This window comes from Callorhinchus milii, unplaced genomic scaffold (genome assembly GCF_018977255.1).
Source record: "Callorhinchus milii isolate IMCB2004 unplaced genomic scaffold, IMCB_Cmil_1.0 Scaffold61, whole genome shotgun sequence".
NCBI lineage: Eukaryota > Metazoa > Chordata > Chondrichthyes > Chimaeriformes > Callorhinchidae > Callorhinchus > Callorhinchus milii.
The window spans coordinates 205,462-222,999 of record NW_024704802.1 but is presented as its reverse complement, the minus strand read 5'-3'; the positions used below and the strand labels follow the sequence as shown (position 1 = coordinate 222,999).

At 46.6% G+C, this 17,538-nt stretch overlaps 1 protein-coding gene across 1 annotated transcript in view; it reads left to right on the top strand.

Moving 5' to 3' along the window:
* Positions 1-1,076: 1,076 nt before the first annotated feature.
* LOC121851581 (NACHT, LRR and PYD domains-containing protein 3-like) overlaps positions 1,077-17,538 on the top strand; it is a gene marked incomplete at its 3' end in the record, with an annotated part of 37,791 nt that continues 21,329 nt past the window's right edge. Inside the window, exons 1-5 of the mRNA XM_042345569.1 lie at positions 1,077-1,107; positions 2,997-3,166; positions 3,657-3,828; positions 3,917-3,982; positions 7,158-8,958. Coding sequence (XP_042201503.1) covers positions 1,077-1,107; positions 2,997-3,166; positions 3,657-3,828; positions 3,917-3,982; positions 7,158-8,958 — 2,240 coding nt within the window. The remainder of the gene's footprint in view (positions 1,108-2,996; positions 3,167-3,656; positions 3,829-3,916; positions 3,983-7,157; positions 8,959-17,538) is intronic.

Genomic DNA, 17,538 nt, shown 5'->3' with positions numbered 1-17,538 from the left:
TCAATGGATTGGAGAGGGTGCAAAGGAGATTTACAGCAGGAGACCAGGAATGAGGGACTTCAGTTATCAGGAGAGGCTACAGAAGCTAGGATTATTCTCCTTGGAGCACAGAAGGTTTAGAGGAGACTTAATAGAAGTTTTCAAAATGATGAAATGATTCGATAGGGTGAACAAGGAGAAACAATTTTCACTGGTGGGTGGGTCGGTAACCGGAGGACAACGATTTAAAATAGTTGTTAAAAGAAGCAGCGGGGAGGGGAGGAGAATTTTTTTCGGATCTGGAATACATTGTCTGAAAAGGTGGTAGAAGCCGATTCTAGAGAAGAAGTAGAGAGAAGTAGATAATTATTTGGGAAGGCAAATTTGCATGGCTATGGGGAGAAAGCGGGGGAGTGGCTTTAATTTGGGTAGCTCTTTTCAAAGACGAAATTGTCTGTATGGCCTCCTTCTGTTTCCTATGATTCTGTGAAATTGGCTGCTATATAATTCACCATAAGCGGGGAAGTGTTTTGAGACATCTTCCTAACTTGAAAGAAAACAAATGCAAGAAACGTCAGTACATTTCCGCCTAACTACAATTGAGTAAGACACCTGAATATACTGAATTGCTGAATTTATCATGACGATACTCTTGCAATTTATTTCGTTGTAGGATAAATGTTAATTGTGAGGGAGAAGGACAGTCCATTAGAAATGCTAACCGGATGTTTTTGTCTGAGAGATCAAGTCTGGATTCCCTGTTAGTCTTGCAATTGTTAAAAACGCTCAGCACCTGTCGCAAATCTTACAAACTAGGCTGCACTTAGTAGCAATTGGGGGGATTTTTGAATATTGTTGGGAAAGGGGAAATATATTTCTGAAACACAGAACCACGGGAAAACAGATAATTCGATTAAATGGTCACCATCACCATTACTAAGCATGTGTACATCTGGCAGGACTGAAACAGCGACCACATCTGGTGTTGCCCAAATACATTGTGAATCGGTTCCACCAATTTGGGAGATTGGAGTGAGATGGCCTCCACGGAGACTGAACCAAGTGCCAGTGCAGAGGGCGATGGAATGACCCGTGGTATGGATCAAGCCCCCTGCAAAACACCAACAGGTAATGGCTTCCTTTAACTGAATTTAAGGAAAATTTCAAAAAGATGATGATGAACAAATGTAATGTGTTTATTAAGTACTTTTAAACAAAAGCACGTACATTTATCTCACACACTTTGGAAACGAAAGTTCAGTCAATTTCTATTGGGGTTGAGCAAATTCCCAATTTGTGAAATGGAAGATCAGGGACATGTTGGACGGTTCATGAACCAATCGCTGATAATGACAGATCATACAGACTGACCCGTGGCAGGTTTTGCAGTGAAAATACATCCAACCTGACACATGGGCAGGGCTTGCAGTGACATACCAGCCTGCCCGGAACATGGTTAGGTCTTGTTGTGGAAAATCATTCCTGGGGGATAGTATACTTCCAAATCAGTTCCTTCTAAGGTTGCCAGCCACAGCCATTATGTGTAAAGTGAACACAGCCCACATGTATGATAGACAAATCTAGTTCTCCGCTTCCTCCTTCTCCTCCAGCTGCAACTCCCAGTCCTCTAATGCTTTGTCAGTTTGTGTGACGGGCATCATGGCGTGGATGAGTGCAAACTTCCTGCAGCTGAACGTCAGCAAGATCCATCCATCCTTCCAAGCCATACACTTTGGCTCCCGTCAACGTCTTCTTTCATGTGGCTCCGAACACCTCAACCTCCTCGGGCTCTCCCACAAACACACCCTACCCGTGCGCAAACTAGGTATCAGGTTCTCTCTGTAGCCTTCTTTTCTCCCCCACATTCGTTCCCTGACCAGGACAGTTTGTTTTTCCACCTCTGTCACATTAGTGGAGTCCTGTAGCTCAGTGGTTAGAGCACTCGCTTTGCAAGTGAGAGACATGAGTTCAATTTCAGGCAGGGCGAAATCTTGGGCAAGTTTCCTTACTCCACACGCCTAATAATAATCCCTCCAAAAAAAAACAATAATAAAAAAATTGGTCATTTTCAACCTACGACTATTTGTGGGACATTGCTGTGCGCAATTGGCTGCCGCGTTCGCCCACAAATATACAGTCAATTCACTTTACAGTGTGTTCTGTGAAGCGCTTTGGGACGTCCTCCCGACGTGAAAAGCGCTATATCAAATGCAAGGATTATTATTATTATTATTATTATTACCCGCCTCTGTTCGTACCTCACATCCGCAGCAGCCCAAACCCTCATCCACGCCTCTGCCACTTCTCAGCTGGACATTTCGAATGCCCTCCCTCCTGGTCTCCTTAGTTCCACCATCAACATTATTTAATTATCTCCGCTATTCGGATGCCAAACCACAGAAAGGGAAGGATCCAAATCACTTCAGTCCTTGCCAGGCTGCACTAGATCCCAATTTCCGAAAGGATCGACTTTCAAATCCTTTTCCTCGTTTTCAAATCCCTGTATGTCTTGCACCTCCCTACCTTTCCGACGTGCTCAACCCCCACTCCACCACCTGCTGCCTTGAGAGAATAGGGGCTTTAACCTGCAAACTTCTGACTATGGTATGCATGTGTTCAACTTAATAGATCAATGAGAGATGTTCAAAATTAGGAAGGGTTTTGATAGAGTAGAGCGGAAGAAACTCTTTCCTCTGGAGGGTAGATTGGTAACCAGCGGACACAGATTTAAAATAAAGATCCAGCGAGGATACTTGCAGTGGATTGTCAGGCTGGTTTATGAGGTCAAAATCCTTATGTGGAACTTGAACCACAACCCTCTGTCTCAGGGGCGAGAGTCATACCAACTGAGCCAGGCTGACAGGTCTCTGATATCAGCTACTAAATGGTGTTTATGACCAACTGAGGTCTGTTTATTCAGGGCTTTTTTTTACGATCAACATAGTAATATTTTCCGAAACATGTTCCGAGGAAAAAGAGTAAAACAATATCTGACTAATGTTTTTATTGGTTGCTAGCAGGTACAAATACCTTATTCACTGAGACCCTGACCCTGTATGATGATTACCAGCTGCACAGACTGACAAAGTTCTACCGGGACAGATTGGAACAGGCCATTGAGGAAGGCGTGGAGGACATCAGCTCAAGGCTCAGACAGAAGGAATGTTTCAGCCCGCAGGAGCACAAAGTAGGTTTGAGACAGACTGCATCATTTTCCTTTCATTTGTTAAAGTCTCACCAAGTCAGTGCTTGCCTGCACGGCTCATGTGCTGCTTTTTTCAGAAAATCAACAATAGCAATCAAACAGCTTATACAAAAGCATAAGCAAAAGCATTTTATGTTAAAATACAGGACATGCACCATATGTGTGTCGTGGATCAGTACAGCGCAGTGTAAGAGGTGTCTATACGACCAAAAAACTGAGAACAGAAACTTGCGTTTATTTAACGCCGTTTGCGTGGCGAGGTCAAAAGGCACTGGACAGTGAAGCGGGAGCCCGAGCTGGATTTGGGAAGTGTCGGGGAGGGCAGATGATGAAAGGCGTGGTCACAGAGGAAAGCAGTTTGTGGATGGAAGAGGAAGCAAGTCCAGCAAATCCGTCAATGGAGCTGGGCATTGCTGATCACTGTCACTGTTCATGTTTCACACATTAATACATAAATGCTCACTCTGTGCAGAAACTCACTGAACTCAGACACAGTGGGCAGAGGAGACAAAGCTCCAAATTTCTTCTGAACCTGGTGATGGGGAAAGGTTCTGAGGCCCGGAGAGTGATGTGGGAATCTTTTGTGAAAATGAGGCCCACTTTGCCCAAACTGAACAAAATCATGACGGAAATACAGCAACAAGGTAATGTGTGGTGTTACTCTGTGCCTCCATTCATATTTTATTGATACACTATCCCTTAAATTTAATAATATTAACTCTATTCAAACAGGTGCCAGTCTAGTGGATGAGGTGACCATTGTCCGAAGTGTATCAGATGTCTCCAGTGATCTGAAAGGTATGTGACAGGGACAAGATACAAACTAGGCAATCACTTCTGAAATACACAGTTTGGCAGTTTACCATTTACTGATGATATACAGAAAATACGAACGAGGGGAGGGGGGATGTGGGAGGAGGGAGCGAAGATTGTACTGGAGAGAGGAGTATGTTGGGGAGAGGGGTGTATGGTGGGCAGAGAGTATTATGGAGTGGGGAGAGGGGAGTATGGAGTGGGGAAGGGAGTATAGAGTTGGGCAGGAGAGCATGAAGGGGAGAGGGGAGCATGGAGGAGACAGGTAAACATGCACGGGAGAGGGGAGCATGGAGTGTTCAGGTAAGCTTGCAGGGGAGAGGGGAGCATACAAGGGTGTGTGGAGCCGAGAAGGGAACATGGAGAGGAACACGAAGAGTAGAAGGGAGCATAGAGGGATGAAAAGAGCACGGAGGGGACCATTGAGGGGAGCATGGAGTTGCGAGGGGAGCAGGGAGGGAGCATGGAGGGCAGCATGGAGGGGAGCATGGAGGAGAGAGGAGAGGTGAATATGAACGGGAGAGGAGGTATGCAGGGGAGTGGAGAAGGGGAATATAGAAGCGAGACAGTATCATAGAGGCGAGAGGGATTATGGAGGAGAGAGGGGATTATGGATGAAGAGTGTATTATGGAGGGGTGAGCGACGTATGGAGGGGAGAGGGGCGTACGAAAGGGAGAGGGGCGTACGAAGGGGAGAGAGGCGTATGAAGGGGAGAGGGGCGTACGAAGGGGAGAGAGGCGTACGAAGGGGAGAGAGGCGTACGAAGGGGAGAGAGGCGTACGAAGGGGAGAGGGGCGTATCGATTGGAGAGGGGCGTATCATTGGAGAGGCGCATATGGAGGGGAGAGGCGCGTATGGAGGGGAGAGGCGCGTATGGGGTGGAGAGGCGAGTATGGAGGGGAGAGGCGCGTATGGAGGGGAGAGGGGCGTATGGAGGGGAGAGGGGCGTATGGAGGGGAGAGGGGCGTATGGAGGGGAGAGGGGCGTATGGAGGGGAGAGGGGCGTATGGAGGGGAGAGGGGCGTATGGAGGGGAGAGGGGCGTATGGAGGGGAGAGGGGCGTATGGATGGAGTGGTTAGCATGGAGGGGAGAGGGGCGTACGTAGGGGAGAGGGGCGTATGGAGGGGAGAGGGGCGTATGGAGGGGAGAGGGGCGTATGGAGGGGAGAGGGGCGTATGGAGGGGAGAGGGGCGTATGGAGGGGAGAGGGGCGTATGGAGGGGAGAGGGGCGTATGGAGGGGAGAGGGGCGTATGGAGGGGAGAGGGGCGTATGGATGGAGTGGTTAGCATGGAGGGGAGAGGGGATTATGGAGGGGAGAGGGGATTATGGAGGGAAGAGGGGCGTATCGAGGGGAGAAGGGCATATGGAGGGGAGACGGGCGTATGGAGGGGAGAGGGCCGTATGGAGGGGAGAGGGCCGTATGGAGGGGAGAGAGACGTATGGAGTGGAGAACGGAGTATGGATGGAGTAGTCAGCATGGAGGGGAGAGGGGCGTGTGGAGGGGAGAGGGGCGTATGGAGGGGAGAGGGGCGTATGGAGGGGAGAGGGGCGTATGGAGGGGAGACGGGCGTATGGAGGGGAGAGGGGCGTATGGAGGGGAGAGGGGCGTATGGAGGGGAGAGTGGCGTATGGAGGGGAGGGGGCGTATGGAGGGGAGAGAGGGGTATGGATGGAGTGGTTAGCATGGAGGGGAGAGGGGATTGTGGAGGGGAGAGGGAAGTGTGGGCGGGAGAGTGAAGTGTGGACGGGAGAGTGGAGTATGGCGGGAAAAGTGGAGTATGGCGTGGAGAGCGGTGTACGGAGGGGAGAGCGGTGTATGGAGGGGAGAGGGTGTATTGAGGGGAGAGAGGATTATGGCGGTGAGAGGGTAGTATGGAAGGAAGTGAGGAGCATGGAGGGGAGAGGAAGGTATGGAGGGAATAGGAGAGTATCGAGGTGAGTGGTGTATAGAGGGGAATATGGAGGGGAGAGGGGATTATGGAGGGGAGAGGGGAGTATGGAGTCGATAGGAGAGTATGGAGGCGAGAGGGGAGTATGGAGGTGAGAGGGGAGTATGGAGGGAAGAGGGGAGTATGGAGGGGAGAAAGGAGTATGGAGGGGTGTATGGAGGGGAAAAGTGAACATGGAGGGGAGAAGGGAGTATGGAGGGGAGAGGTAGGAGGGAGGGATAGTAGGCAGCCGAAGGAAGATGGGAGAAGGGAGATGAGGAGTGAGAGGAATGATCCTTATTTAATTCTTGAATTATTTCAGCAAATATTACTTTTGAATGATCTTTTCTACAAGAAGTCACGCATTCATCATATAATGCCCTGAATATCTACCATGTTTTCAATGTTCTGACGTCTGTTCAAATCCAGACAGGGCGAAAACTTGGGCAAGTTTCCTTAGTCCACACGCCTAATAATAATCCCTCCAAGAAACCAAAAAAAAGACAATAATTTGGTCATTTTTAATCTATGACTGGTTGTGGGACATGGCTGTGCGCAATTGCTGCCGCGTTTGGCCACAAATATACAGTCAATTCACTTTACAGTATATTCTGTGAAGCACTTTAGGACGTCTAGCAGACGTGAAAAGCGTTATATCAAACCAAGGATTATTGCGATTATTACTATTATTAATATAATTCAGATTGTTTACTCCCTGTTTGTTCAACTCAGTTTGTGTTCCTCTTGTCTCGCAATCAGAGTTATGGGTTTCAGTTCACAATATATAAATACGGAAATCAGGGTGGCATGCAGCAATAATAACACGGCTATAATGGGAGATTTTATTTTTCACATAGACTGGGAGAAGCAGGACACCTCAATTAGTAAAGTTAATGACGTAAAAAGCACTCTGTAAATGTAGTTTTGTTGTTGTTATTGCGGTCAGTTTTAGGCACCACATTCCAGAGAATGGAATCTCCCGGATTCCTGGCCAACAATCCCTCAAATAAATGTAGTCACGCACTTCCCGACTACTTGTGGCTGCTGTCGCTTTCCGCAAACTGGCATCTGCTCAACAAACACAGTCACCACACTTTAAACTAAGTCGTATGCAGCGCTTTGGAATGTAATCCTTCTTTCAAAGCCTTAACTGAAAATAAATGTCATTTTTTAATAATGCTAAATAATTCCTCAATTTATTCTCCGATTGATTATTGTTCCACATGAAGCCATTCAGCAATTGCACAAGGAGACGTTAAAGAAACAAACTGAGAAACTGGTAGTGAAGACCATCCTGATAAAGGAGAAGGTGAAGCAGTTTCAGTTGGTTGTTCGCTACACAGAGCTAACAATTATTTCTGATGTACGTGACCGGGATCTGGTAGAACATGAGCTGCTGGCGAGAGGCAGAGAACACGAGGAGTGGAGACAGAAGCAGCTCCGGGGAGAGCTGGAAAAAATCCGAATTGATAAACTGTTCCACAGCAGCTTCTCTGGAGGAGGTCCAATTTCCTGGTTGAAAAAATTCTTCAAGAGGAGGGGATCTGGCAATTTCACAGGGACTTCCGCAGTAGTGAGTGGAGTGGCGGGGATTGGAAAAACAACCATGGTGCAAAAGATTGTCCATGACTGGGCCACAGGCAAAATCTATCCTCACTTTCACTTTGTATTTATTTTTAAATTCCGAGATCTAAACAGATTAAACTGCAGAATTACACTAAACCGTCTGATCACAGAGCAGTATACTTACCTCAGGGGTGTTCTGGATGAGCTGTGGAAACACCCAGAGACATTGCTCTTTATATTTGATGGTTTGGATGAATTTAGGGGAAGTATTGATTTCGCTGACAGTCGGAGAGACACAGAGCCTCAGCGCAGGTGCACAGACCCTGAATTCCGTTGTAAACTTTCTGACATTGTGTACAGTTTAATACAGAAACAGCTGCTGCCAGGCTGCTCAGTGCTGGTGACCAGCCGCCCCACTGCATTACAGTTACTGGCAAAGGCTCAGGTCAGTGTCTGGGCTGAAATCCTGGGATTTGTGGGTGAAGAGAAAAGGGAATATTTTCACAAGTTCTTTGAGGATCAGGAGGTGGCGGCTGCTGTTTACAGCCACGTGGAGGAAAATGAGCTCCTGTTCACCATGTGCTTCAACCCGTCCTACTGCTGGATCCTCGCTCTGTCTCTGGGTCCCTTCTTCACACGGAAACACAGCAACAAACAGCGAGTTCCCAAGACAGTCACACAACTCTTCTCCTATTATATTTATAACATACTATCACATCACAGTGTCAAGATGGAAAGCCCCCGTGATGTGATGCTGAAGATTGGTGAGATGGCCTTCACTGGAGTCTCCCAGAGAAACATTGTCTTTAATGATGAAGATCTGTTCAAATATAACCTCCAGCCTTCGCAGTTCCTCTCTGGTTTTCTCATGGAACTTGTGGAGAGAGAGTCTTCAGAGCACAGTGTGGTCTACACATTCCCGCACCTCACCATCCAGGAGTTTGTAGCCGCACTCGCTCAGTTGCTGACTCCGAATCCAGAAAGTATTCAGGATTGCTTTTATCAAGCTCGCAGTAAAAGTGATGGCCGGTTTGAGATATTCCTGCGCTTTGTTGCGGGTCTCTCCTCCCCACGGGCAGCTCAGCCACTGGAGGAGTTTCTGGGCCCATTTGTCCATCAGACAACCTGCGCGGTGATCGATTGGCTGAAGGAGAAGGTTAAAACTCAGATCAGAGACACAGACACCGTCAATGCGAAAAGGAAGCTGCTGAACACACTCCACTACCTGTTTGAGTCTCAGAATCAAGCCCTGGCACAGCTCACACTGGGCTCTGTACACACACTGACATTTGGTGACTACTCTTCAGAGAAAGCATTGAGACTGACACCGATAGACTGTGTTGTGGTGTCTCAGGCCATTGGACTGTGTGACACAATAAAACAACTGAATCTGAGGAACTGCTACATTCAGGAGGAGGGTCTCCAGCGTCTGTTTGCTGCTCTGCACAAGTGTCAAGAGTTGCTGTAAGTTACTCTATTTGTAAATCTTATTCATATTATTCTTATTTCAAAGCCATTCTCCAGGACTTTAATGGCATTAAACACCAGCTGATCAATGGGAGAATGGTATGACACAGCTGGAGGGAACAGTAGGTCACAGTGTGATGGCCGTCACACACCACAGTCCTGTCCTGGGGGATTGGGATGTGAATGGCTGACATTCCACTGCACACCTGACTGCTCCACACCCTGAGCCCTTCGGTGGCATTCCCATTTTGCTGATGTTATTGGGATTGGTTGCTGACTCCCGACTGGGATGCTCACTTTATTGAATAAATTGTAACTTGATCCCAGGTCAGACAGACCAGAGCTTACGTTCAGAGACGCCATTCGGTTTTTCATGGTTATTCATACAGGAGATGGTTCTCCTGACCACAGAGTCTCTGACACACAGACACCCTTCTAACCTCTAAGCCTCTGAGCTTCCCACCAGCTTAGGACCCAAGGGCTCACTCTCCTGAACCGTGTGGTTCGGCCGAAAAATTCCTGTGTCCTCTGCTCCTGGCGGCAGCTCCTCCCTAAGTGCAGTATTCCAGGGTAAAAAGACCATCCCATTTATCCAGGGGCTGAAACACCCTCTCTCCAGTACAATATTATAACACTGATACAACATAATTCACCCCAAACACATCTCCCTCAGCCTGACATCAGTCTGACAGGTGTGGGCTCCCCTGGCCCTGGTGAAGAGTCTCCATTTCCATCTCCTGAGATCTCACAGCCACAGAGATTCTCTTTCCCAGGTCTGGGGCTCACAGTGTTTGGATAACGAGAGAATAGAGAGATACACTGCCCAGAACCTGGTGATTAAAGGCCGGGCTGCAGAAGCCAAGACATTAGCCTCACTCACACACTGACTGAGGGTTACAGTGCTGCTGGAATAGACTCAGCGTAAACTGTGCTGCTGCCAGGACCAGGCACTGGGGAGATCCCACTGCATGTAGCCCCAGCAGCCCAGAATGTTAAGGCGTCTTGTCCAGATAAGGTGCTGTAACAAATGCAAGGCTTATTATTACGATTATTGTTATCTGATGCTGTCTCTTACACCAGCTACACTTTGTCTCCACGAACAATTGTGTTTCTTTGTCTCTCCCAAAAAACATAGATTCGCTACACACACATATATATTCTTGCTCAGTCTCTGCCCATCTTTCTTTCTCTCTCTCTGTCTCTCCCAGCAAATACACTGGATATATATCTCTCACTGCCTTTTTCTCCCTATCGCTGTCAGTCTTTCTCCTCGTCTCTCTCTCGTTCTCTCTCATTCTCACTTTCTGTCTCTTGCTTTCACTCTCAGTCTCTCTCTCAATCTCAGTCACTCGCTGCTTCTTCCGTCGCTGCTTCAGTCTCTCTCTCACTCTTTCCCACGAAACACAGTCAATACACTTTTTAATAAATTCGCTCTGTGTGTGTGTCTCTCTCGCTTTCTCACGCACACACACACACACACAGTCTCTTTGCTTCTCTCTCTGCCTCTCTCTCTTTCTCTGTCAGTCTCTTTGTCTCCTCCTCTCTAAGAGAGAGAGAAAAAGCCTCCTATCATACACTTAATAATGTATTCTCCCTCTCAGTCTCCCTCTCTTCACTAACTCTGTCTCATTTTCTATTTCTTTTGCAGTTTTTTTCTCACTCATATCCTCTCTCTTTGTCACTCACTCAGTCACTCTCTCTCTCTCAGTTTCCTTCTCTCTGTCTCTCAAAGAAAAACACACAGTCACTTTGCATTTGCTTCCCTCTCGCTCATTCTCTGAAAGCACGAGAGACTGAGAGAGAGAGTAACTGCGAGAGAGAAAGAGACTGAGAGAGAGGTAGAGATTGAGAGAGATAGACTGACAGAGAGAGGGAGGTGGGCCGCAAGAGACACCCAGAGAGGGGGGGGGGGGTGGAGGCAGAGAAGCACTGAGAGAGAGTGAGAGACACAGAAAGAGAAAGATAATACGAGCGCGACTGTGTGACAGAAACTTAGAGCGATATACCGAGAGAGAGACTGAGTCAGAGGGCGAGGCACTGTGAGAGAGAGACTGGGAGAGAGAGACTGAGATAGAAACGGATACTGAGAGAGAGAGAGAAACTGTGAGAGAGAAAGATAAGCGAAGGACAGAAAAGGAGAGTTAGACTGAGAGAGAGTGTTACGAGAGAGAGAAAGAGCCTGGGAGTAGATACAGAGAGAGAGAGAGAGAGATAGAAGCTGGGACAGTCGGTGGAGAAAATATATTACAAACCGTAGTGACTGTGTGTTTTGTGGGAAAGACATTGGGACAGAGACTGGAGAGAAAGACTGAGAGAGGAAGATTGAGAGAGAAAGAGACTGATAGAGAGACAAAGAGATAAACAGACTGAGAGAAATGGGTAGAGACTGTGAGAGGAAATATAATTTGTGGTGACTGTGTGTTTGTGGGAGAGATTCAGCGAGAGACTGTGAGAGATGCTGATAGAGATTGAGCGAGAGGCTGAATGAGAGAAAGACGGCGACAGATGGAGAGCGAGACTGAGAGTTGGAGAAAGAGAGACACTGACTCAGGGAGCGAGAGAAAGAGAGAGAGACAGACTGGGAGAGATACTGAAAGAAAGAGAGAGAGATAGAAAATGAGAGCGATAGACTGACAGGCAGAGAGAGAGGCAGAAAGAGCTACTGAGAGATAAACAGCGAATTAGTGAGAGAGGGAGAATAAGAGACACAGAGCGAGAGACTTAGAGAGAGAATGAGAGAGAGAGACTGAGTGAGAGAAAGATAGAGCAATGGACAGATAGAGAGATAGTGTGAGTGAGAGCCTGGTAGAGAGAGAAATGGGAGAGAAAGGTCGATACTGAGAAAGAAACTGAAGCAGAAAGAGAAAGCGGCAGAGAGAAAGAAATACTGAGACAGATGGACTATGAGAGAGTGAGAACAAAATTGGGAGAGATAAACAGAGAGAGAGAGACTGAGAGCGACTGCGGAGAAAATATATTAAAAGCTGTGGTGACTGTGTGTTTTGCGTAAAAGATAGAAAGAGAGACGGAGAGAGAAAGAGGCTGAGAGACGCTGTAAGTGAGAGACAGAGAGATAGAGAGACTGAGATAGAAAGATTGTTAGAGAGACTAAGAGAAAGAGATTGATAGAGAGACTGAGAGAGAGACACAATGAGAGACAGAGAGAGAGAGAGAGAGACTACGAGAGGACATATAACATATAGTGAATGTGTTTTCTGGGAGAGCCATAGCGAGAGACTCTGGAAGAGACTGAAGGGGAGACAGAATGAGAGAAAGACAGAGCGATAATAATAATAATAATCCTTGCATTTGATATAGCGCTTTTCAGTTCAGAGAGTGATGGGTGGGGGGGGGAGATAGACAGACAGGGAGAGACACAGACAGAGAAACAGACAAAAAGAGCGAGAGATACAGACGGATAGAGAGAGAGAGAGAGAGAGACAGATACACAGAGAGAGACACAGACAGAAAAACAGACAGACACAGGCAGAGAGAGAGTGAGAGAGAGATAGTGAGACAGAGTGAGAGACAGACAGACAGACAGACAGACAGACAGAGAGAGAGAGAGAGAGAGAGAGAGAGACAGAGTATCAGAGTGACATACAGACAGACGGGCAGACAGGCAGGAAGAGTGACAGACAGATAGACGGACGGACGGACGGAAAGAGTGAGAGATTCAGAGAGAGTCTGAAAGAGACTGAGATAGCGACTCAATGAGAAAGACACAGCGACAGGCAGAGCGAGATTGAGTGGGAGAGAGGGAAAGACAGTGTGACAGAGAATATGTTGTGTATTGTAGTGACAGTACGTTTTGGGGGTGAGACAGAGACTGAGAATGAGAGAGAGTGACTGAGAGAGAGAGAGAGAGAGAGAATGACAGATACACAGAGAGAGAGTGAGAGAGAGAGAGAGAGGCTGAGAGAAAGAGAGAGATAGAATGTGAGAGGAAATATAACGTATAACTGTGTGTTTTGTGAGAGACACAGAGAGAGATACAGTAAGAGAGACTGAGACAAAAATATATTATAAGGCGCAGTGACTGTTTTCTGGGAGAGACAATGAGAACATGTGAGAGCGACTGTCAGACAGACGGGGACTGAGACTGTAAGAGACTGATAAAGAGACAGAGTCAGAAAGAGAGAATGAGAGTGACAGAGCGAGAGACAGAGAGAGATTAAGTGAGAGAAAAACAGAGTCGGGGATAGAGAGAGGCTCAGAGAGAAACGGAGTGAGAAACTGGGAGAGAAATGGAGAGCGAGAGATAGAATGAGAGAGAGGGTGAGTGTGAACATATTATAAAGTGTAGTGACTTTCTTGTTGCGAGACGCAGAGAGAGAGACTGAGAGAAAAAAGAGAGAGATAAAGAGAATGAGTTAGAGAATGAGAGACTGAGAGAGAGTCTCAGAAGGAGAGTGAGAGATAATTTGAAAGTGACTGTGAAAGAAAATATATTATAGAGTGTAGTTACTCTGTTTAGTAGGAGAGACAGAGAGAAGAATCAGAGGGAGACTGAGTTAGAGAGACAGAGACTGAGAGAGAGAGACTGAGAGGCAGAGAGAGAGACTCTGAGTTAGATAGAGAGAAACTGAATAAGAGATAAAGGGAGACTGCGAGAGAGAGAGAGAGAGAGAGAGAGAGAGAGAGAGAGAGAGAGAGAGAGAGAGAGAGAGAGAGAGACTCAGAGCGAGAGACTGAGAGAAAGAGAGACTGAGAAAGACTGAAAATATATTATAAAGTGCAGTGCCTGTGTTTCATGGGAGAGATAGAGAGACTGACTTACAGTCGTGGAGTCCTGTAGCTCAGTGGTTAGAGCACTCGCTTTGCAAGTGAGAGACCTGAGTTCAATTCCAGGCAGAGGGCGAAACCTTGGGCAAGTTTCCTTACTCCACACAGAGCCTAATAATAATCCCGCCAAAAAAAAACTCAATAATAAATTGGTCATTTTCAATCTACGACTGTTTGTGGCACAGTGGGCAATTGGCTGCCGCGTTCGCCCACAAATATACAGTCAATTCACTTTACATTATATTCTGTGAAGCGCTTTGGGACGTCCTCCCGACGTGAAAAGAGCTATATCAAATGCAATGATTATTATTATTATTATTATTACAGAGAAAGATCGGGAAAGAGTGACTGAGAGATAGAGAGAGATTGGGAGAGATTATGAGAGAAAATATATTACAAAGTGTAGTGACTGATTTGTGGTGGGTGAGATACAGAGAGTGAGACAATGAGAGATACAGAGCGAGAGAGAGTCAGTGAGCGACTGAGAGAGAGAATGGGATAGACTATAAAAGAGAGAGTGACTACGAGAGAAAGAGAGAGGGAAAGAGAGAGCACAACAGAAAGTAAAACTGAGAGAGCGACAGAGAGAAAATCTGAGAGAGAGAGACAGTGAGAGAAAATATTTTAAAGTGTATTGACTGTGTGTTTTGTTGGAGTAACGGAGAGAGACTGGGAGCGAGAGAGAGCGAGCCAGAGAGAGGGAGAGAAAGGGAGAAACCGCGGGACAGACGGAGAAAGAGATTCTGAGAGAGACTGAGAAAGCGATAGACAGAGTGAGAGAGAGACTGAGCGAGAGCCTGAGAGAGCCCGAGAGAAAGAGAGAGCGAGGGAGAGTCTTGCTGTGAGAGAGAGAGAGATTGAGAGAAAGAGAGACTGAGGGAGAGAAACAGACTGTGTTGAGAATATATTATCAAGTGTAGTGACTTTGAATTATGTGGGAAAGACAGTGAGAGACTGTGAATGAGAGAGAGAGAGACTGAGGTGGTAGAGAGAATGTGAGGAAGATAGAGACTGAGAAACACTCCGAGAAAATATACTGTATAGTGTAGTGAATGTGTTTTTCAGAGAGACCGAGAGAGAAACTGACAGAGAGGGAGACATAGAGAAAGAGAGGGAGAGACAGAAACAGAAAGAAAGACTGAGAGAGAGAGAGAGACTGTCAGAGAAAATAAATTATAAAATGCAGTGATTATGCTTTGGGGAGACACGGAGAGAGAAACTGTGACAGATACAGAGAGAATGAGAGAGAGAGACGAGGAGAGAGTGTGACTGACTGCGAGAGAGAGAGACAGACAGACAGTTGGAAAGAGAGAGAGCCATGGAGATGTACTGATAAAAGGGACTGATAAGAGACTGGGAGTGAAACTATATTTTCAAGTGAACTTACTTTGTGATATGTGGGAGAGACAGAGAGCGAAAAGAGAGGCACCGAGGGAGAGAGAGAGAGAAAGAGGGAAAACGAGTTTGAGAGAGAGCGCGATTAAAAGACAGAGAGAGTGACTGAGAGAGACTAAGAGTGAGACTCTGTTAGAGAGAGAGTGAGAGGGAATATATTACCAAGTATGTTAACTGCGGATTGAGCGAGAGACTGAGAGAGACAGAAAGAGAGAGAGAGAGCGATCGGGAGATTGAAAGAGAGAGACTGAGAGAGATTCAGAGACGGAGATTGAGATTCCGAGAGAGAGAGACGGAGAGCGAGAGAGAGACTGTGAGGGACAGAAATAGTTTGCGTGTGTGCACTTGTGTGGGTGTATCTGACTCTGGTCCCACGGTATATGTTTGTTTTGAATCTGTGTGTACATGCGTGTCTGTTTGCGGGTTCTATGTGTGTGTGTGTGTGTGTCCGGCTCAGACATGTATGATGTTGGGGCTTCCTCCCTAATCCTGAGATGTTTAACTCACTCAGGTCAATGATTCCATGTGTATTCCCAAAAGGCTTTAGCTCCCGGACGCAAATACATTTGTGGAGAAATCATGTCCTGAGGTAGTGTTTAGTTGGTAAATTTACAGCCAAAACGTCTGTGCAAAACCGTCCCCTAGAATAAAGTCTACACAGCTTTAGCCCTGAGTTAGCCTGTGTCTGCTCACACACTGCAGTCTGAGCCCTGTAGCTCAGTGGCTAGAGCCCTCGCCTCGCTAGCGAGAGGGCCTGGGGGTGATTCCTGACAGGGCAAAACCTTACGGATGTTTCCTTACTCCACTTATGTCTGTTTGCCTCACAGTCAGTCACAATCCGGTTGTTAGAGAGTTTGCAGATCGCGTTTCTAGGGTTAATAATCCCCTCAAAAAATATTTCGTGAGATATTATGAAAGAGACTGAGAGATAGAGGGGGACTGAGAGAGAGAGACGGACAGAGAGATACAGAGACTGAGAGAAAGACTGAGAGAGAGAGAGAATGAGAAAGAGAGAGACGAGGGTAGAAGAAATATAATGTGTTGTGACTTTTTTGTGAGAGGGACTAAGAGACAGAGACAGAAAGAGAGAATGAGAGAGGCAGATAATGGAGACTGAGTAGAGAAAAATCGAGCGAGAGACGAAGACAGAGACTGATATAGAGTTTAGTGTAAACAGTGAGACTGAGAGAGACAGACTGAGAGAAGAGAAAGAGGGAGAGAAAGAGAATCAAATAGAGACTGAGAAAGAAACTAAGAGGGAGATTGAGAGAGAGAAATACTGAGAGAAAGACAGACAGAGTGAGAGACTGAATGAGAGAAAAAACAGAGCGAGAGACCCAGAAAGAGAATGACAGAGAAAAAAGTAGAAAGAGCGAGACTGTGAGAGAGATATTATAAAGTAGAGTGACACTGTGTTTTGTGGGTGACAGAGAATTATTGCGAGAGCGAGATAGAGAGAGAGAGAGAAAAACAGAGAGTCAGTGAGAGAGACTGACAAAGAGAGGGAAAGAGTCAGCGAGAGAGAGAAAGAGAACAGAAAGAAAGGAGGAGAGAGCATCAGAGAGTCACTGAGAAAGACTGAGATACTGGGAGAGAGACAGAGAGTCTGAATGGCTCAGACTGAGAGATCCAATGGCTGAGAGAGAGAGACTGAGAGAGAGTGAGAGACTGGGAAAGGGAGACTGAGAGAGACAAACTGAGTGAGAGAATGAGAGATAGAGAGTGACTGCGACAGAGGAAAAGTAACAAACAGAGATAGACTCTGAGAGACAAAGTGACTCAGAGACACGGAGCGAGAGAGACTGTGAGAGTGAGACAGGAAGAGATACTGAGAGACACCGATACAGAAAGATAGTCTGAGAGTCTGAGAGGAATACAGACTGAGAGACAGAGGTAGAGAGAGAGATAGTCCGAGAGACACACAGAGAGAGAGAGACCGAGAAAGAGAGAGGCTGAGAGGCAGAGAGTTAGAGAGACTAAGCGAGATAGACTGAAAGACAGAGGCTAAGAGAATGAGAGAATTGGGGAGAGAGAGAGTGAGAGTTCGAGATTGAGAGAAAGAGAGAGACTTAAGGGCGAGAATGAGCGACAGAGAAAGGCAAAGGCAGAGGAAAGACTGTGAGAGTGACTGTCAAAGAGAGACTGAGAAAGAGAGGGGGAGAGAGGGAGACATAGTCTTAGAGAGCGACTGAGAGAGATACTGAGAGAGAGAGAGACAGAAAGAGAAAGACTGAGTGAGACATAAATGGAGAGAGATTATATTATAATGTGCACTGAGTGTATGTTTTGTCGGTGAGACAGAGAGACAGAGATAGTGACTGAATGAGATTGACTGAGAGAGAGAGAGATCGAGAGAGAGAGATAGAGACAGAGACTGAGAGAAAATATATTTTAAAG